This window comes from Pseudophryne corroboree, chromosome 10, assembly GCF_028390025.1.
Source record: "Pseudophryne corroboree isolate aPseCor3 chromosome 10, aPseCor3.hap2, whole genome shotgun sequence".
Lineage (NCBI taxonomy): Eukaryota > Metazoa > Chordata > Amphibia > Anura > Myobatrachidae > Pseudophryne > Pseudophryne corroboree.
In genome coordinates, this window is record NC_086453.1 from 370,540,159 (window position 1) to 370,561,264 (window position 21,106).

General features: G+C 48.2%; 1 protein-coding gene across 2 annotated transcripts in view; it reads right to left on the reverse strand.

Annotated features, from left to right (window-relative positions):
• Window positions 1-292: 292 nt before the first annotated feature.
• UBASH3B (ubiquitin associated and SH3 domain containing B) overlaps window positions 293-21,106 on the reverse strand; it is a 147,253-nt gene continuing 126,439 nt past the window's right edge. For both annotated transcript variants that reach the window (XM_063943726.1, XM_063943725.1), the window contains exons 8-14: window positions 18,608-18,728; window positions 17,712-17,834; window positions 17,532-17,624; window positions 15,210-15,354; window positions 9,895-10,001; window positions 9,378-9,487; window positions 293-7,975 (exon numbers count right to left, since the gene is read on the reverse strand). In XM_063943726.1, the coding sequence (XP_063799796.1) occupies window positions 7,838-7,975; window positions 9,378-9,487; window positions 9,895-10,001; window positions 15,210-15,354; window positions 17,532-17,624; window positions 17,712-17,834; window positions 18,608-18,728 (837 nt within the window). In that variant the 3' untranslated portion in view covers window positions 293-7,837. The remainder of the gene's footprint in view (window positions 7,976-9,377; window positions 9,488-9,894; window positions 10,002-15,209; window positions 15,355-17,531; window positions 17,625-17,711; window positions 17,835-18,607; window positions 18,729-21,106) is intronic.

The following is a 21,106-nucleotide window of genomic DNA, read 5'->3' on the forward strand; positions in this document are numbered from 1 at the left end:
TTGAGCTACTCTAAAACTGCACCAAAATTCTTGGCCGCCGCTCTGCGATCCTTTTGTTCGCACTTCTGCTAAGCTAAAATACACTCCCAGTGGACGGCGGCATAGCGTTTGCACGGCTGCTAAAAACTGCCAGCGAGTGAACAACTCGGAATGACCCCCCCCCCATGCCCTCTCTTCTGTGAACACCCACCTGGGTATATGTTATTATATGGGCATTGTGATCACCTTCATAGGGATATATGCCCCCAGTCACTGACTATTTTCTTACATGAGAATGAACAGAGCCCTGAGATACAGAGAGACATTTATTTCAGTTATCCAACGCATTTTAGGACAAAATACAGAGCTAGTACTGGACTGAAAAGGGAAATATTGTAATCTCCATTTCAGTGACAACGGGTCATTCACATCTGCATTATAATACACGTCAGACACAATACACAAGTGTCGGAATCCAGTGTGAGAAAATCACTATTAATGCTACGATGATCCCTTCAAGCAGATTAGCAGCCTGCAAAGCATAAAAAGTGCAACATAGGACATCGCCGGTCAGTGTCGGCAATTGCAGGCGCGTCAGGATGTCACCTCTCCATATGTGTGACCAGGATGCTGTGCGCTAAACAAGTGACATCCTGAATTCCTGCCCTGCCGCTCTGAACTCTTTATCACTGCTTTACTTCAAGGCACCGTCATGCAAAGTGCATGGGAATGTATCTGATAAGCCAGAAAGTAGCAGCAACGTCGGGGACTGACCTCCGCGAGGTCACCGCGTGGCTGCAGCGTGGATTGGTCTTGTGGAAACGTTTCATACGGTGTGATCTGACCAGGGGGTAAATTTACTAAGATGGGAGTTCTATTTAAGATGGGATGTTGCCCATAGCAACCAATCAGATTCAACTTATCATTCATTTAGCACCTTCTAGAAGATAATACCTGGAATGTGATTGGTTGCTATGGGCAACATCCCATCTTAAATAGAACTCCCATCTTAGTAAATTTACCCCCAGGACTCTTACTGTCCCTGTTTTATCAAAACGCTACTACAATAAGAGGTCCTGAAATAATACAATGTACGGTTTCCTGAAGCCCAATACCCAGACATATAATGTCTAGGAAAACGCTGTATTCGTTTTTTTAAATCGCCCTCCTGCAACTTTTACCAAATCGTTACTTCAATTTAGCATTGTACCTTGGGAGCAGATCTGCGTCATATCCAAGGGCCAAGTGACAGATGAAGCAATGTACATAGTAGAAGTTGCAGGAAGGCGTGGGCAAACAAGGTTAGAGTGACAACCCTTTAACTACATCTACTATGCTGTCTTGGCCATCAGATGACAGTGCCCCCTGGTGGTTTCTCTGTGAACACTCTTTCATTGTCTCTCGAACACAGCTGTAACACAGGTCACCTCATAAAGGCGTCCGCATTTTTTGGTTTGATTGTCATTCTTTAAATAAACATATTTTCATTCTCTAGACTCACAGAATGTAAAAATATAGCAGAACACTCTAATTACAGTGCAATTGTAAAAGAAAACCAGGCTTAGCTCCCTGTGACGGCCCAGTTCCAGCATGCTGGAACTTGTGGTTCAGCCACAGGTTGCCTTACTGTGCTGTAGAGGAATAATTTTTGCTAGGTAGATAACAAGTACTGTGTATGTATATATATATATATATATATATATATATATATGTATATATATGTATATGTGTGTGTATATATATATATATATATATACATACTATATGTGCAAATTCATTCGGACAATAATATATAGTTTAGTATCGCAAACACAGAACAATAGCCCTGAATTCCTGACTGGGTGGTAACTATTTAATAGAACTCCCTCCCGTGTATATTTAGCTATCGGGGACCGGGAGCCTGGATACTGGGGTCTCCCACACATCACAGTTACAGCAATAGCTTTGGAATAAAATTTCTCTAAATTCCGTTTCCTTATTATTACGGCAGATGAGCGTGTCAGCAATAAGTGGATCAGGAGCTAAGTCCCCCATATAGAACCTGCACACTCGATATACTGGGGGGCTGCACTGTAGGATGCTGAATTTAGGAATTCAGGGGTTTATTCATGAAGCAGTGTAAAGCGTGGAGAAGTTGCCCTTGGCAACCCTTTAGCTGCTCCGTATAATTTTATAGAACGCACTTGGCAAATGTTACTTAAAAGCGGATTGGTTGCCATGGGTAACTTCTCCACTCTTTTCACTGCCTCATGAATATACCCCTCGGTTAGAACGGGCTATAAATGAATGCGGAGCGTCCGGCGCACCTGTTTATATTCTTGCTTTATCGCTCTCAGATACATGACTACCTGAACGCCTGACCGCGATCGCTCCGCTGTAATAGTAACGGGAAAGTTTGAATTTGCTGTTAAATGCTTTTGGAGCATTACGAGAAGCATTTACCGCAGTGCCGTGAGACGACCGATTGCGCATGGCGCGGGACAAGCTTCCGTACAATGCGGAACTATACGACGGCGTTTAGCTCCACCTGCGCGCAGCCTGTTCTCTATGGGAGTCTCACGGCACAGAATAAATATGGGCAGCCGCCATATGTGAATGTGTGGGAGTAGCTCTATCTTGCCGTGTCTCTAGGGCCAATCAGGATGAGACGCTATAGACCAGTAGCTGCCAAAACATATTGTACCGCGTAACAAGTAACTTCTGCAATAAGGAATATCCCGAGCGGCCTCCCGTTTCCATCAGCGCTGCCGCCCCCTGACACTCAGTAACTTAGACGCTGCGTCACTACAACACCTATGGTAGGTAAACAGCAACCACAACCCCCGTCATCTTCTCTATTTACACCTCGTGGAAGTCCTTGTACTGCATAGCTAAATGACATGAATGCAGGCGCTGAATGTACATAGAACACGCCCATGCTGAACTGCACGGTAAAGTGCGTCTGTCACGTCTGAGGCCTAGCCCCGAGAGTGCAGCCTATCCATTCACTATAAAGCCGCCATGTCTGACTGGCTCCAGTTCCAGGACAACCCAGGCCCATCCCAGTCTGCATGGACACGCCCAAAACCAGGTTAGGCCACATCCCATTTTTCCAGAGTTACAACAGTGTGTATACCTCAAAAATGGGGGCTGCGGGGGGATGTTACTGCTTCTTCCTAGTGAACAGATACGCTGCATACTCATAAACGTTAGTTTTTGCACACAAAATGGCTCCTACGCCGCGCATTGGGCTTGCCAACCTTTGCAACTGACGGCCGTCTATCTTCCCCCACCTCTTTTTTTTTTTTAATTGGGGTTATTGATTTGTTATTTCAGCTGTTAGCAGGATAATAGGGATAGAAAAATTCATCATTTTAATTGACCTGTTCCTTTTATTGACTAAAACATTTTAATTATTATTACTTTTTAACGGTCAATAAATGGCACAAGGTTGGCAGGCCCTGCTGCGTGTGGGTGACCGGTGCACTGTAACCCCATCCCGTGTAACCAGACAGCTCGCACAGTACCCGGCGGCAGAGAGACAAGATACCATAGCTAATGACTAGAACAGCTCTATAGATCGGTGGATCTGTTATTTTACAGGATTTTGGACAGAATGCGAACTTGCAGTAGCCCATAGCAACCAGATATTTGCGAATAATGAACATATTTCCCCCTCAATATCCCCTCCCATCCAGGGCCAGATCAAGCCTTGGAGGTGCCCGGGGCACTTAAGACAGGAGGGCCCCCTGTGGAAGGAACGGGGGGGGGTATATTAGATGTGCATAACCCCTACATGAGCCATTACAGGAGGGACAAAATGCGTTCTACCTGGACTTCCCTCTTAATATATTATTGGCATCACCCATTGTCACATGCAAGAATAGCAGCAGCCTCTGTACTACTTACACACTGGGACAGGACTCAGGAGGTCTCTCTCTAGAACCTCATTAGATAACAAGTTACATAAGACCCAGGCAGGGAGGAAGAGAGGCTGGGATCCCTGTGTCACTTACAGCTCTCTCCACCCTCCTATCTCTCCTCTGGTTGGAAAGCTCCGTAGGTAGCTCATGAAACCTGTAACTCCTGTGTCTCTGCCTGCACTGCGCACTACCCTGCCCGCATTCTGGCTGCCTGGTTCTGCTGCTACATAAAAGGGAAAGCTAGTGATGTCAGTGTCCTCTGGCTGGGGGCCCTCTGACAAAGGGGGGCCTGGGGTACAGTATGTCCTGCACCCCTCTTTTTAATCTGGTTATGCTCCCATCAGGGAAACTCTGGGTCTGATTCTGATTTGTACGTAATGTCGATATTTTTGTAAATAGACGATGTTTTGCTACTATGCACGCGTGAATATCCTCAGAAACGCAGTTGCGTACTTAATCGCAAGTATATGAGAAGACCATTGCCAATATGCAAATATGGGTGGAGACTGGGCAGTAACTAAAGATAACTGCAAAGAGAGGCTGTTGTGGGCAGGTAGTGGGTGGGTACTGGGTGGGTTGTGGGCGGGTCGTGGGCGGGCTTGTGCAGGCAGCTGAGCGCTCTCTCTTTAGTACCACAGTGGCTATATTTGTTGAAAGTTACAGAATTCTATCTGCATGATCCAGGACTTACGTGAGCCAACGATGTTTAGCCGACGTAGTGCGCACGACCCATCCGGCAGATCTGCACAATACTCGGATAAGGCAGCGTTTTCACTTTGACACGCTCATACATGCCGAGACTTGTTAAAATAGCACTTGCATATTTTAGCACTTTAACTTCGTAAGCGTTCGCATTTGCGGCAGCATTAGCGTCCAAACCAGAATCGTGTCCTCTGATATCAAATAAACCGAGAGGGGGACAATAGCACACAAGAACAAGGAAAACCGTTTTCCAACATGGAACAGATTCCACCAAAAAGCATAAAGGTGGAGAGGGAGCGCAGTGTCCCACAATGATCTCTGACAAATTAAACGGAAGTACAAAAATCCAATTGGATGTCCCAACGCCGCCCCAAAGGGAGGGAATGTGCTAAATTTGCAGAGAACGAGACTTTCTGCCATAACTGGCCTTTTGGGCTCAAAAATATTGAAACCGTAAAATGAGCCTTAATATTCTGAGGAACCAGCTTTCTGAGCATCATCTAGAAGAAACAGGTCTTCTGTCCATCTAATAGTGTGGTCCTATAGCTCATTGGGAGAACCCTCTTTAATTGCTGCGAGGACCCCTTCTTAAAGAATAATTTCTTGATTTAGGTGGAATTTAGATACCACTTTTGGTAAAAAATCTAGATCTTTCAGGACTCAAACAACAAGAGTGGGGGGTAACCAAGTGGTAGTGCTTTGAAAGCCTCTCTTCACGCACCAGGAAATGGGATTCCCAACTCTATGGTAGTTTCTAAGTAGTTCTCCTAGCTTTATACATCGTCTCCAATCAATTACACTGTCCAAGAGGCTTTTTTTCACTTTCAGGATGATAATGAAAAACCATGACCTACGTAGAAGATCTTAGCACCAGCAACTCCATGGCCAGTCCAAATTGACCCAAGTATCCTCTCTCTCTCTTGATCCTTTTGAGGACCCATAGGAAAAAGTTATACTAGCTGAAATTTCCAAGGAACAATGGCTCACTTTGTGGTTATTAACCAAAATGCCAACATCTGCCTGACCCAATGTTAATGTCATTTGGAATGGTTACTGCCTTCCACAACAGTTTAGTTTTCAACCTTGCTCTTGGCTCTAGAACCTCCATGGGAAGTTTTGACTCCTCCTGGGACAAGAATCAATCTAGACAGCACTGAGTGGTATAGTATATAGTAGCTGTTATTAAAATAATCCAGTACCAATTTGTGAAGGGACAGCTCATGAGGTTATGGCCCCTCAGTCTCTTGGTACCTGGTAGACCTTATTAGTGCCTGTAGATCTAAGATCTTTAAATAAACAAGAATACTTTCTGATTAGCAGTCCCAGAAGTACTATTTGTTGGAATGTAGCAATGCCATCCATGTGACTCCAGAGATTAGGTTGTCACCTGTCTGTCGGGCAGGAGTAAGGAGGAGGATCCTGCTTTGATTTATAGGTCCAGCGGTTAGGGAACCACCGTTACCACCCCCCGCTCTATGAAAGGGAGGACATCACCACCATAATCTACTTGAATGCTCTGGGCTCTGTAGCCAAGATGAAGAGAAAATAACAAAATTACTCTTGGAGATTCCTGACTGAGGTGATTTTCAGGTGGTCTATAATGCAGCCTTACTTCATTATTCCTCTATCCAGGCATCCAAAACTGAGCAGAGTACCGAGGAGAGGGAACAGGATTCCCAACCTAGGAACCCTTTTGTGGTCCAAGAGCCTATAAGCCAAGCTGCCAATATCCAAACCCACTTGTGTTTATGAGAGGGTTTGGATATTGGTCACTTGGCTGGCAAAGCCTTTTGTGGTGCTCCACATGAGATGGAAGATTGTCCCCTAGACCTACCTGAGAAAAGAAAGGATTGATAACCTTGTGTTTGGTAACGTTAACTGGAAAAAGGAACCATTCCTTTCTATGGGCTGACTGGTCAACTCTTTTAACTCGACCTAAAGATGACACTACTTTAAGAAGGAAGAGTTTGAAGTATCCATTTACGACTTTACACCCGCATCTCTTTATCTGAGCCAGACTGTACCATTGCAGTAACCACAAAGGTCAACATCCAGGCCCACATCAAGGCAGCAGTTGGATTCGGAATTATGGTGGGTTTTAAGAGACTCACAAGTGGTGCATTCGCCTATGTCGGGGACACCAAGTTTGTAGTATCCTCACTAGGCAAAATTAGAGTACCTGGAATCTATTTGGAATGTGAAATTTCCTGCGAAATCTTCTCCAGGCTACACTGCCTAACTTCCTCCATTGAGAAGAAAACTTACAGAAAGTTGCATTTGGCAACTGGTGTGGAAGAGACTCTTCTTTGAAGGCACCTAGTTGAAATGGAGTGTCCCTGAGGGGAAGGGGAGGTTTTTGAATTTGCCCCTGTCAGCCAATCAGATTGCATCATTTTGTTTTGCACAATTTAGAAAATGAGCCCAAATATCTGGTTGTTAGGAGCAGCTCAACTCTTCCGGAACAGGTTTCATAACTCTCCTCCAAAGTATGCTAACCAGGGATGGGGACTTTGTAGGGGGCCTGCCCAAGCGTAGGGGTAGATGAGAACAGGAATGGTTTATATAAGGCTTTGGGGCCATGTATGACCATTTAATAACACCACCACCCCCCACCGTACCAGAGCCAAACATTTTACCTCAGGATTTGTACGAAATCCATACTGATCCACTATTCCAAGGACTCTGTCAGGAGAATCTCCCTCACAATCTTACACTCAGGAAGGGTTCATTCCAAGGGATAATATTTTGTTACTCTGCCACAGGAGGACTTACTGTATGAGCTGGATAACACACGGTAACCTGGGTCCGATAAAGCCCAACAGCCGTGACGGAGTAACGGGTGCAGCACATAATACGATGAGCGGGAAGACGAGAGCTCTGTCAGCCCAATGCCAGGGAGCTCTGCAGACAGAACGTAAGCTGCGCTCGGACTCACAGACATTGATTTGAGGTTTAGCTTGTATAAAGTGGCTGCGGATTCATGCTCTATTTACACTTCCAGCACTGGGCCGGCACATATCCGCTTAATATACATATATATCACTTTAACCTGGTAAATATTGATTTTCAACAAAAATAACTATTATAAACCTCACATTATACTATATATATATATATATATATATATATATATATCAGACATGTAATACATTGGTATAATTAGGCAGCGCCGTGATGCTTTGCCTGCATTTGCATACAAAGGCAATATGTTCTACAGTTTGATATGGATAAATAGCTTGGTCCTTCCTCAGCGTTCATTCCTGAAGTAATGTTTCCCTCCAGTTAAAGCCGCCGGTTGGTCCGTGAGTGAGGGGGAGTATCGGGGGATCAGTCAACTGCCAGAGGCCGGAGTCTCCGAGCTCTTCGCAACAGCAAAACCCCAAGTACGGGATCTGGAATGAGACAGAGGAGCATCAGAGTTTTGTCACCTCTTCAGATAAATGAAAGCATGTGCCCTAAGAGGTCACCAAATAATGCCAGGCTGATGGAGATGTCCCGGATATCTCACAAATGGTATCCAATAGGGAGAGTGTAAGGGGGCACCACAAGCCACAGACTAATGTGTTCCAGTCACATATCCTTGTCCACATGCAAGGACGCCTAAAAAATGACTGACAGTGACTGGGGTAGGTTGTCCCATGGCTAAAGTTAATGAATGTTACCACTTTTTCATCTGTAGCTATCTGTGGTATAAGTACCTTTACACGCTAATGGCCCCATCAGTTCAATGATCAATGCTAGGGGATATTTTCTAACTTCGCAATCTTAGAATATGACAATGTTACGGCTGCACAACCCAGAATGGTTAAACTATAGAACGTCCCAGAAAGTGAGCAGTCTCTCAGTCGCTGTTGCAGTCCCATAATTCCCCAGGGCTCACGGAGCAGAGTGTAAATGGTAACGCTGCATGGGACTAAAGGAGTCCGTGAAAGTCGGTTGCTCTGGAACGGTCACCATAGTCATACTTTAAGGACAGATTTTTTTTTTTTTAATGAAGCAGTGAAAAGAGTGGAGAAAAGGACCCGTGAAGTTGCCCATGACAACCAGTCAGCTTTGAAAGAAGCCTTTATCAAGTACATTCTATAAAATGTAAGGGAGATGCTGACTGGTTGCCATGGCCAACTTCTCCACTGGCCAGTGGAGAAGTTGCCCATGACAACCAATCAGCATTGACGTAACATTTATAATTTGCATACTATAAAAAGTATACAGAGCAGCTGATTGGTTGCCATGGGCAACTTCACCACTGGCTCTCTTCTCTACTTTTATCACTGCTTAGTACATCTCCCCCCAAACCAGGTTAGTTTTGACACTTTAAATCCAGCATCTAAATCGCGCTAGTGCCTGCAAGCCCCCGGCTGTTACATTGGGGCCAAACAGGTGGAGAGGCCGCAATTACAGGCACTTTCTCCGATCGTCAGACAGGTGCGCACATTCTAATCACATTGGGTCTTATACTGGGGGGCACATGTACCATTCAGCACTTGTCAGAGTACCACATTTAAAGAAACAGGCATGTTACGTACTTAATGTTATTGCCCCTACATTATTACAGTCCCGCTGCCCCCTGCCTGCCATAACCAATAGAAGACACAACGTGGGGCTAAACTGAGGATTATTATAGGAGACTGCAGGAAAGATGGAATTAATGAACGGTGGGATCCTGCAGTGTTAGCAGTTTAGTACACCCGATAAACCCAACCTCATGTACCAGAGCCGACAGTAACATATAATAACACATTCCCCCACTCCAAATGCTGCAACACTGGAGAGCGCAACCCCGCGGCTACTCACCTTTCTGACAACCTGCACAAAGTCCTTGGCATTCTGTAGGGCGAGACCCTGCAGCTGGCGGGTGCAGGCTTCCAGGGAGGAGGCATGAGCCACGATGAGGATGTTGCTACCTGGGGGGCAGAGTAATGGGGGAACAGATCTCAGAAACGCCTCTCTACCTCCAGGCGACCACACTCACCAGTGAGTTCTGCAGATCGTGAGACACTATGGGGGAGATTTACTAAGCCTTGGAGAGAGATAAAGCACCAACCAATCAGCTACTGGCATTTTTCTAACACAGCCTGTAACATGGCAGTTAGGATCTGATTGGCCAGTACTTTATCTCTCTCCACTTTCTCTCTCTCTCTCTCTCTCTCTCTCTCTCTCTCTCTCTCTCTCCAATGCTTAGTACATCTCCCCTTACAATGACACCCTCTGGGGATGCAAAATCCCTGTAATGCCATCAGCAGTAGCTGGGTGTATTGTTGGCAGGACATTAGTACGGGGGCTGGCGTCTCACCATGGAACGCGGTCTCACCTTTGCTCTTGCACTCGCTCAGGATGTCCCGGGTCACCTGGAAGCTGCGACTCATGTAAGTGTCATACGTCTCGGATACCACCAGCTTGCTGATAGAGAAGTGAGGTCTGGGGGGGAGAGGAGCAGTAGCCATGTAACACACGTCACACAGCAAGAGATGTATTTATAGAGTACACACGTTCATACTTACCCACTGCCTGCGGGTAGGAAGGATTAGGCTGTAGCCAAACTGCAGTAAGTAATTAACACTCCAGCCTTCTAATTGCAGATGATTTTAAATGGATATATCAAAGTATTTTACATTTTTTATTCAGTGTTTCAGGGGTGGGGGCATGGAATAAAACTCAGAACATGAAAGCAGCTGCATGTAGTATGTACACTATTCCAGTGCAGGATTTACATTGAACATTATAATCTGCATACAATATGTATGGGTGGAGTGCTGATTGTGTGCACACTCCTGTGAGAACCCGAAGGCTCCTATAACTCACTCCTGGCCACACATTGTGTATCAGTATGTCATCCACATTTCGGGGCTGATTTTATTTGTATGCAATGATAAGTGTGCCAATGGTACGTAGGATAAATGTGCCAATGGGGCACCAGTGTGTAGGATAAGTGTGCAAATGGGGTGACGGTGTGTAGGATAAGTGTGCCAGCACTAACATTCTGCATGGGTAGGAGGTACTAACATGCTGCATGGTTGTGGGGGCTAACATGCTATATGGGTGGGGGCACGAACATGCTGCATGGTTGTGGGGGCTAACATGCTATATGGGTGGGGGCATGAACATGCTGCATGGTAGTGGGGGCAATAACATACTCTATGGGTGGGGGCACTAACATGCTGCATGGTGGGGGGGCACTGACATGCTGTATGGGTGGGGGTGTTGCGTTCAGATAGATACGACTGCCCCTGATTATAGACATAAAGCCGTATTTATTCCAGAACACGGAAAGTGCCACCTGGATGCCGGCACCAGGATGTCTCCTGAGTCCCAGTTACATTCACCTGTCTCCATGCTGACTGTCGCCCATATGGGGCGCACTGTCACTGGCCAGAAACACCCTACCAATAAAGCAGGTATGTATCTGTCCCCAGCCTATAGAACACATCATTATGCAGCCGCCCGGAGGGGTAGGTAGGAGGCCTGTGCTGACCTGTAGGTACCTGGCCCCGCGTACACCCAGGTAAGTGCATCCAGCGGAAGCTGAGCTGGAGAAATCCATATGAGGAATATCCTGCAGGCTGGATGGGATAATGAGGGTAATAATAATGTATGCTGATTAATCAGCAGTCACTTCTATAGAGGATCACAGAACACAGGCAGCACATCTGATAGAAGCAGCGGATTCCAGTCACTCGCCAGCACCACGCAGTGCAGAACATTAATCACTATTACCGTGTCGCCGCGCTGGGTGCTTACCTCTCTCGCTGGAATTAAGACTCCACAATGAATGTGACATTGTCTGCCCTGCCGCTCACCCAGAATTATTGTGTGCCCGGGGGCAGAGGGTCTGTGCACCCCGTGCCTCCCCTGACCTGGGACGTGGGATCCACTGACGCAGGCAGCTCTTCCAGTGCCCTCAGCTACTGAGCATTACACTGTAACAGGGGAGATGGCTCGCTGGTATGAGAAATACCCCGCTGGGGCATTATCATGGGGAATTAGTGGGCACTTGTCACCTAAGCAGTGTGGAGGCAGCCAATGCGGGGGCTGAAGCAGTATCCAGCCTCAGTTGTATTGCTGAGGTATGATGCATGAGGCACTTAGTGCCTCAACCATGCCACAAGTTCTTAGTGACATAAGTTGTTGAGTGAGGTATCACTGGATCATAGTGAATGGTAAGCTGCGTCCTTGTGCTGTGTTCAGTGATGTCACTGGTTCCTCGGGAATATATCAGTCACATGGAACTTATCACTAGTGAAAGATACACTCAGTGTAAACAGATATTATATCACACGGGGGAGGGGGCTGGCTGATACAGTATCCCCAATGTATATTATATACTGCAGGGTGTAGGTGTCTTTCTTTCCTTCTCACTGTACATTTGGAGCAGCCTTTGTTTCACCGCTTAGTCACGATTTACAAGTACTGATATTACATCTTTTACAATGGATTAGGTTGAGCGATGAGGATTGCGCTGCACCAAGTAATATGCACTAAAGTCAACTTCATCAGAACATTTCCATATTGCTACCATGGCTCGTTATTATTTTCTCTTAATTTCAGAGCAACAGCACAAGCATAATACGCACTATAACTACCTGGTCTTGCTCATGAGAGCTTACACTCTAAAGGGGAGTGGGAAGAAGATGGTGGTTGGCTGGGGGGGTCACTGTGAATGTTCGGAACTCTGGTATATGTTAGCGCTATAAATGAATATAGGTTAATAATACTATTTTGATAGTTGGTAGACTAAATGTAGAAGGGATACATGAATGCATTGACCAGCCCATACCACGTGTGAAACCCCAGACTGCCTAACTGGGGAGATCCCGGACCCCCACCTAGTGAGACTCCGCAGCCCGTGCCTGTGGAGACCCCCCGCACCCACCACCTGGAGAGTCACCCCCCCTGCCTGGGGACATCCGGCCCACCCCCGCCTGGACTGGACTTCTGGGGAGACCTCACACACTCCCGCCTAGGGAGACTCCACACCCCGTGCCTGGGGAGACCCACCACCTGGAGAGAGACCCCCCCCTACCTGGGGAGACCCACACACTCCCGCCTAGGGAGACTCCGCACCCCATGCCTGGGGAGACCCACCACCTGGAGAGACACCCCCCCCTACCTGGGGAGACCTCACACACTCCCGCCTAGGGAGACTCCGCACCCCGTGCCTGGGGAGACCCCCCCCACCCACCACCTGGAGAGACACCACCCCGTGCCTGGGGAGACCCCTCCCAACCACCACCTGGAGAGACACCCCCCCTGCCTGGGGAGATCCTGCCCACCCCCGCCTGGACTGCACTTCTGGGGAGACCTCACACACTCCCGCCTAGGGAGACTTCGCACCCCGTGTCTGGGGAGACCCACCACCTGGAGAGACCCCCCCCCCCAGTGGCGTAACTACTGCCCCCGCAGCCCTTGCGGTGGCTTGGGGGCGAGGGGCTGCGGAGGCGCCGCCACTGATTTAGCGCAGATTGACACGCATGTCAATCTGTTGTCACTAACCCTCCCTGCTGTAAGGAGGGACACGGAGGGCACAGCGCGCGCCTCTCCTGTGTCCCTCCTGCGTCTCCGGCGGGTCTAATAAAGGAAGTGCCGTTCGTGAGCTCTGATTGGCTCACGAACCGGCACTTCCTTTAACAGACCCGCCGGAGACCCAGGAGGGACACAGGAGAGGCGCGCACTGTGCCCTCCGTGTCCCTCCAACACAAAGCAGCGGGGGAGCGCGAGGGGGGGGGGGGGGGGCACTGAGGGAGCATATGTGGCACTGAGGGGGGTATATGTGTACCTGGCACATGGGGGAGGGCTATATTTGGCACTGGGGGCATGTGAGTACCTGGCACCGTGGGGGAATATCTGGCACTGGGGACATATGTGGCACTGGGAGCACAGCCCTAGCAACAAGCACTACCCCCTAGCAACGAGCATGACACCCAGTGCATGAAACCCCTGGCAACGAGCATGACACCCAGTGCATGAAACCCCTGGCAACGAGCATGACACCCTGAGCATGAAAACCCCTGGCACCGTGCATGGAACCAAGAGCATGAAACCCCTGGCAACGAGCAGCTAATTTAAAAGTAATTAGAAGCCTTACTGTAGGACTTAATGTGTAATGGGCTTTACGGTGTGTGGCATAATGTATCACGGACATTGCGGTGTGTGTCATAATGTGTCACAGGCATTACGGTGTGTGGCATACTATATCACGGGCATTGTGGTATGTGGTATAATGTCTCAGGGGCATTGCAGTGTGGCATAGGGTATAACGGGCATTGCGGTATCTGTCACAGGCATTACGGTGTATGGTATACTATATCACGGGCATTGTGATATGTGGTATAATGTCTCAGGGTCATTGCAGTGTGTGGCATAATGTATCACGGACATTGCGGTGTGTGTCAATGTGTCAGGCATTACAGTGTGTCGTATACTATATCACGGGCATTGTGGTATGTGGTATAATGTCTCAGGGTCATTGCAGTGTGGCATAATGTATAACGGGCATTGCGGTGTGTGGCATAGGGTATAACGGGCATTGCGGTATGTGTCAGGCATTACTGTGTGTTGTATACTATATCACGGGCATTGTGGTATGTGGTATAATGTCTCAGGGTCATTGCAGTGTGTGTCATAATGTGTCACAGACATTGTATGTGCTATAATGTATCAGGGGCATTGCAGTGTGTAGCATAATGTATAACGGGCATTTCGATTCCTGTCATAATGTGTCACAGGCATTACGGTGTGTGGCATAATGTGTCACAGGTATTACAGTGTGTGCATATTGTGTCATGTGCATTATTGTGTGTGGAATAATGTCTAAGGGCCATTGCAGTATGTGGCATAATGTATACTGGCCATTACTATAAGGAGGAAAAATGACAAATAATGTAAGGGGCATGAATCAGGATTATTTTTCTTTCCTGTAGTGGCTAACGTCTGGGCGTGCAGGTTGCAACACTGGGGTATAAGGAAGTCTTTTCCTGCAATGACACGCCCCTTTATGTGAAGCCACGCCCATCCCAACGAAGCCACGCCCCCTTCAGCGCGCGCATTTTTGTCCCTTTAATAGTGCCAATTATGGGGGATGGGGGGCGCTGAAGAATTTTTTGGCTTGGGGGAGAAAAATTTCTAGTTACGCCACTGACCCCCCCCCCCCCCCCCCCCCTGCGCCTGGCAAAACCCTGCACTGCACATTTGGGGAGACCCCACACACTCCCGCCTAGGGAGACTCCGCACCCCGTGCCTGGAGAGACCCCCCACCCACCTGGAGAGACCCCCCCCACCCACCACCTGGAGAGACACCCCCCTGCCTGGGGAGACCCACACACTCCCGCCTAGAGAGACTCCGCACCCCGTGCTTGGGGAGACCCCCCACCCACCACCTGGAGAGACCCCTACCTGCCTGGGGAGACCGTGCACTGCACATCTGGGGAGACCCCACACACTCCCGCCTAGGGAGACCCCGGCTTTGGCTGCTGGAGAGTATATATATATATATGTATGATGAGGATCCAGGTCAGAGAACTGCCGATGTGCATCTCAGGATCTATATAGTAGTATCACTATACACAGACTCTCCATTATATAGGACAGTATATACACACACATTACGGCCCCGGTGGCTAGGTCACGTACCTGTACGTTGTATCTACACTTAGATTTGCAGCCGCTAATTCTGTGGGCGACAGCCAGGCGGGGAGAGCGTTGCCAGATACCCACTTGGTCCATTCAAATAAGCCAGGTTCTATGCGAATCTTTCCCTTATTCTCTTGCTTGAGCCCTTGAAGAGATGAAATGCAGCAGACGTTATATAGATGCATTCAGGGTGTAATGTCACTGCCCATAGCATGGATACAGGATTTCCCTGCCCTATATATACTGTATATTATAGCCACAATTAGCCTGCTAGATACAAGCTGGGACTAAACCCACAGACCTGACTCCGTAAGACCAGCTGATAAGATGCACGTGTGTATGAAATGGCAGCGGCTGGGTTATTGTTATATCCCACCTCCCGGTGCGCTGTCTGTGCTGGGTGCAGCTAAGTATGGCTACGCTATTGTGACCGCAGAGATGGGATGTAATAAACAGGCCATTATTACAGGTATATAGCACTTCCAGCCAGCATGTATAACCAGGCAAAGTATGCTGGGACTTGCAGTTTCAAAACAGTCAGAGAGCCACCACTTGCCTTAAGCAGCCACCTTGTATAATTAATATCCCTGCAATATCTGGCCAGAGTGTTCTGGAGAGGTCTGGTGTGTAAATAACCATGTAATCTCTGTCTAGAGTGGTCTGGAGAGGCCTGGGGTGTAAATAACCCTGTAATCTCTGTCTAGAGTGGGCTGGTGAGGCCTGGGGTGTAAATAACCCTGCAATCTTATCCTAGAGTTTCTGGAGATATCTGGTGTGTAAATAACCCTGTAATCTCTGTACAAAGTGTTATGGAGACATCTGGGGTGTAAATAACCCTGTAATCTCTGTCTAGAATGTTCTGGAGAGGTCTGGGGTGTAAATAACTCTGTAATCTCTTTCTATAGTGTTCTGGAGAGGTCTGGGTGTAAATAACCCTGTAATCTCTGTCTAGAGTGTTCTGGAGAGGTCTGAGGTGTATATAGCCCTGTAATCTCTGTCTAGAGTTTTCTGGAGAGGTCTGAGGTGTATATAGCCCTGTAATCTCTGTCTAGAGTTTTCTGGAGAGGTCTGGGGTGTAAATAACCCTGTAATCTCAGCCTAGAGTGTTCTGGAGAGGCCTGAGGTGTAAATAACCCTGTAATCTCTGACTAGAGTATTCTGGAGAGGTCTGGTGTGTAAATAACTCTGTAACCTCTGTCTAGGGTGTTCTGGAGAGGTCTGAGGTGTAAATAACCCTGTAATCTCTTTCTAGAGTGTTCAGGAGAGGTCTGGGTGTATATAACCATGTAATCTCTGTCTAGAGTGTTCTGGAGAGGTCTGGGTGTAAATAACCCTGCAATCTCTTTCTAGAGTGTTCTGGAGAGGCCTGAGGTGTAAATAACCCTGTAATCTCTGACTAGAGTATTCTGGAGAGGTCTGGTGTGTAAATAACTCTGTAACCTCTGTCTAGGGTGTTCTGGAGAGGTCTGAGGTGTAAATAACCCTGTACTCTCTTTCTAGAGTGTTCAGGAGAGGTCTTGGTGTATATAACCATGTAATCTCTGTCTAGAGTGTTCTGGAGAGGTCTGGGTGTAAATAACCCCTGCAATCTCTTTCTAGAGTGTTCTGGAGAGGCCTGAGGTGTAAATAACCCTGTAATCTCTGTCTAGGGTGTTCTGGAGAGGCCTGGTATGTAAATAACCCTTTACTCTCTATCTAGAGTGTTCTGGAGAGGCCTGGTGTGTAAATAACCCTGTAGTCTCTGTCTAGGGTGTTCTGGAGAGGCCTGGGGTGTAAATAACCCTGTAATCTCTGTCTAGAGTGTTCTGGAGAGGTCTGGGTGTAAATAACCCTGTAATCTCTGTCTAGAGTGTTCTGGAGAGGCCTGATGTGTAAATAACCCTGTAATCTCTTTCTAGAGTGTTCTGGAGAGGTCTGGAGTGTAAATAACCCTGTAATCTCTGTCTAGAGTGTTCTGGAGAGGTTTGGTGTGTAAATAACCCTGTAACCTCTGTCTAGGGTGTTCTGGAGAGGTCTGAGGTGTAAATAACCCTGTAATCTCTTTCTAGAGTGTTCTGGAGAGGTCTGGGTGTAAATAACCCTGTAATAGAGTGTTCTGGAGAGGTCTGGTGTGTAAATAACCCTGTAATCTCTGTCTAGAGTGTTCTGGAGAGGTCTGGGGTGTAAATAACCCTGTAATCTAGAAAACGATGAAAGAAAAAGAGGCACCACCATTTCTTTACAGCACTTTTCCATCTTAAATCATGACAATGACAGCAAGCGGCCATAGTGACAGCCTATTCTAGATCTCACTGAAGACGCTGGTGCCTATCACCTACTTACCTTTCAGTATGTTGTGTGCAGTTTGTACACAGCGCAGTGACGGGGAACAGTACACGAAATCTACAACAGTGTTACTCTCCAGCAGCGCTTCCCCTGCAATACACAGAATGCCCATCACACATCAGACACGCATAGCATATGTGCACACGTGTTCCTCCCATAGAGCGAGGGGAAACTCACCGATAAGCTGTGCTTGTGTGCACCCGAAGACCGTTATCGGAGCGTCCTTCTCATATTCCCGGTAGCCGCCACTCCTCTGCGGTAAACTGGGCAGCATGTTCAGGTTCGTCCGCACATATCGGCCTGCGAATGACCAGAACAAAGTAACAAGTACTGACAGACACAGGAAACATAGGAGATTGCTTACTGCGCTATACCATATCGTATGCAGAACTGTGAGGCCATGACATGACAGGCGGCTAATGTCGGAGGTATTCCTCTATGACTGAAGGGAATCCCTCGTTATGTTTATTAATATGGGGGGGTCATTCCGAGTTGTTCGCTCGCAAGCTGCTTTTAGCAGCTTTGCACACACTAAGCCGCCGCCTACTGGGAGTGTATCTTAGCTTATCAAAATTGCGAACGAAAGATTAGCAGAATTGCGAATAGACACTTCTTAGCAGTTTCTGAGTAGCTCCAGACTTACTCGGCATCTGCGATCAGTTCAGTCAGTTTCGTTCCTGGTTTGACGTCACAAACACTCCCAGCGTTCGCCCAGCACTCCTCCGTTTCTCCAGCCACTCCCGCGTTTTTCCCAGAAACGGTAGCGTTTTTTCAAACACACCCATAAAACGGCCAGTTTCCGCCCAGAAACACCCACTTCCTGTCAATCACAGTACGATCACCAGAACAAAGAAAAAACCACGTAATGCCGTGAGTAAAATACCTAACTGCATAGCAAATTTACTTGGCGCAGTCGCACTGCGGACATTGCGCATGCGCATTAGCGACTAATCGCTCCGTTGCGAGAATAAAATAACGAGCGAACAACTCGGAATGACCCCCCTGGTTGGCACAACAGGGCCTTCTATCTCCGTATAGTGACCACCATATACGGTTATATAATGGACACTGACCTTTTGCATCAAAGCACTGAGATAGCCAATATTTCCCGAAGACCACATCCATCCGTTCCCCATGGCGGCACACGAAGAGACAGCGCTTCTTCAGGCCCAGCTGGCTGTTCATTCGCAGAGGCTGCGCAAGAAGTGTTTCATATGAGCAGAGTTTATCATTTCTAGATACTGTATAATTAAGTAAATGTAATAAAACATCATTGGACACGCTGATTTGCTTCCCCCTCCCCCCATCCCATAATAAGCACAAATGTCCCCAGTCAGGTAATTCAGGCAATTGTGCATACCGTCATTCATTCATTACACGGCCACTAGGGGGCAGTCTCTCACCATGAATGGAGTGTGCAGCCAGCACATACTGTACAGCTGACTTCTGTACACACACAATACACTGCAATGCGACCTAACAATGAAACGTATAATACACAACTTCCAGTAAGTAATGCAGACACCGCGTGTGTAGACCTCAGCATTACACAATTAGCTGTTTACAGGCGGAGCGACTACACACAACATTTTCCATTTCCTCATGAGGGTAAATGAGAACCAGAAGTCATTTGGAGAAGTAAAGGGGTCACTTCCAGCTTACGGCTAATTGTGTACTAAATATATCAGCGCTCTGTTCCGGCGTCCTTTCACGCTCTCATCGGGTATGCGGAATACAGAGAGGTGAATGTGCTTACTGAACTCGATACGCACACTCCTCTCTTCCCGGAATATCAGGGTTCCAAAATATAATCCCAGATTTACAAGGACACATACTGACATACCGGTGATCTGCTCTGTAGTATAGATTTCATTTAACGTATGTTCCTGGGTTTTCCAGGGTATAAAAAGTATTTCAAATAAGCAGCATATGCTGGCAAATAGGAGGGTCTCACTGCTGGCTCATAGGAACGTCTCACTGCTGGCTCATAGGGGGGTCTCACTGCTGACTCATAGGGGTCTCACTGCTGGCTCATAGGGGGTCTCACTGCTGGCTCATAGGGGGGTCTCACTGCTGGCTCATAGGAAGGTCTCACTGCTGGCTCATAGGGGGTCTCACTGCTGGCTCATAGGGGGGTCTCACTGCTGGCTCATAGGGGGGTCTCACTGCTGGCTCATAGGGGGTCTCACTGCTGGCCATAGGAAGGTCTCACTGCTGGCTCATAGGGAGGTCTCACTGCTGGCTCATAGGGAGGTCTCACTGCTGGCTCATAGGGAGGTCTCACTGCTGGCTCATAGGAACGTCTCACTGCTGGCTCAAAGGAAGGTCTCACTGCTGGCTCATAGGGGGTCTCACTGATGGCCATAGGAAGGTCTCACTGCTGGCTCATAGGGAGGTCTCACTGCTGGCTCATAGGGAGGTCTCACTGCTGGCTCATAGGGAGGTCTCACTGCTGGCTCATAGGGAGGTCTCACTGCTGGCTCATAGGGAGGTCTCACTGCTGGCTCATAGGGAGGTCTCACTGCTGGCTCATAGGAGGGTCTCACTGCTGGCTCATAGGAAGGTCTCACTGCTGGCTCATAGGAAGGCCTCACTGCTGGCTCATAGGGGGGGTCTCACTGCTAGCTTATAGGGGGTCTCACTGCTGGCTCATAGGGGGGTCTCACTGCTAGCTTATAGGGGGTCTCACTGCTAGCTCATAGGGGGGTCTCACTGCTGGATCATAGGAGGGTCTCACTGCTGGCTCATAGGGAGGTCTCACTGCTGGCTCATAGGGAGGTCTCACTGCTGGCTCATAGGGAGGTCTCACTGCTGGCTCATAGGAGGGTCTCACTGCTGGCTCATAGGAAGGTCTCACTGCTGGCTCATAGGAAGGCCTCACTGCTGGCTCATAGGGGGGGTCTCACTGCTAGCTTATAGGGGGTCTCACTGCTGGCTCATAGGGGGGTCTCACTGCTAGCTTATAGGGGGGTCTCACTGCTAGCTCATAGGGGGGTCTCACTGCTAGCTCATAGGGGGGTCTCACTGCTAGCTTATAGGGGTCTCACTGATGGCTCATAGGAAGGTCTCACTGATGGCTCATAGGGGGGTCTCACTGATGGCTCATAGGGGGGTCTCACTGATGGCTCATAGGAGGGTCTCACTAATGGCTCATAGGGGGGTCTCACTGATGGCTCATAGGGGGGTCTCACTGATGGCTCATAGGGGGGTCTCACTGATGGCTCATAGGGGGGTCTCACTGCTGGCTCATAGGAAGGTCTCACTGATGGCTCATAGGGGGGTCTCACTGCTGGCTCAAAGGGGGGTCTCACTGCTGGCTCATAGGAAGGTCTCACTGCTGGCTCATAGGAGGGTCTCACTGATGGCTCATAGGGGGGTCTCACTGATGGCTCATAGGAAGGTCTCACTGCTGGCTCATAGGAGGGTCTTACTGATGGCTCATAGGGGGGTTTCACTGATGGCTCATAGGAAGGTCTCACTGCTGGCTCATAGGAGGGTCTCACTGATGGCTCATAGGGGGGTCTCACTGATGGCTCATAGGAAGGTCTCACTGCTGGCTCATAGGAGGGTCT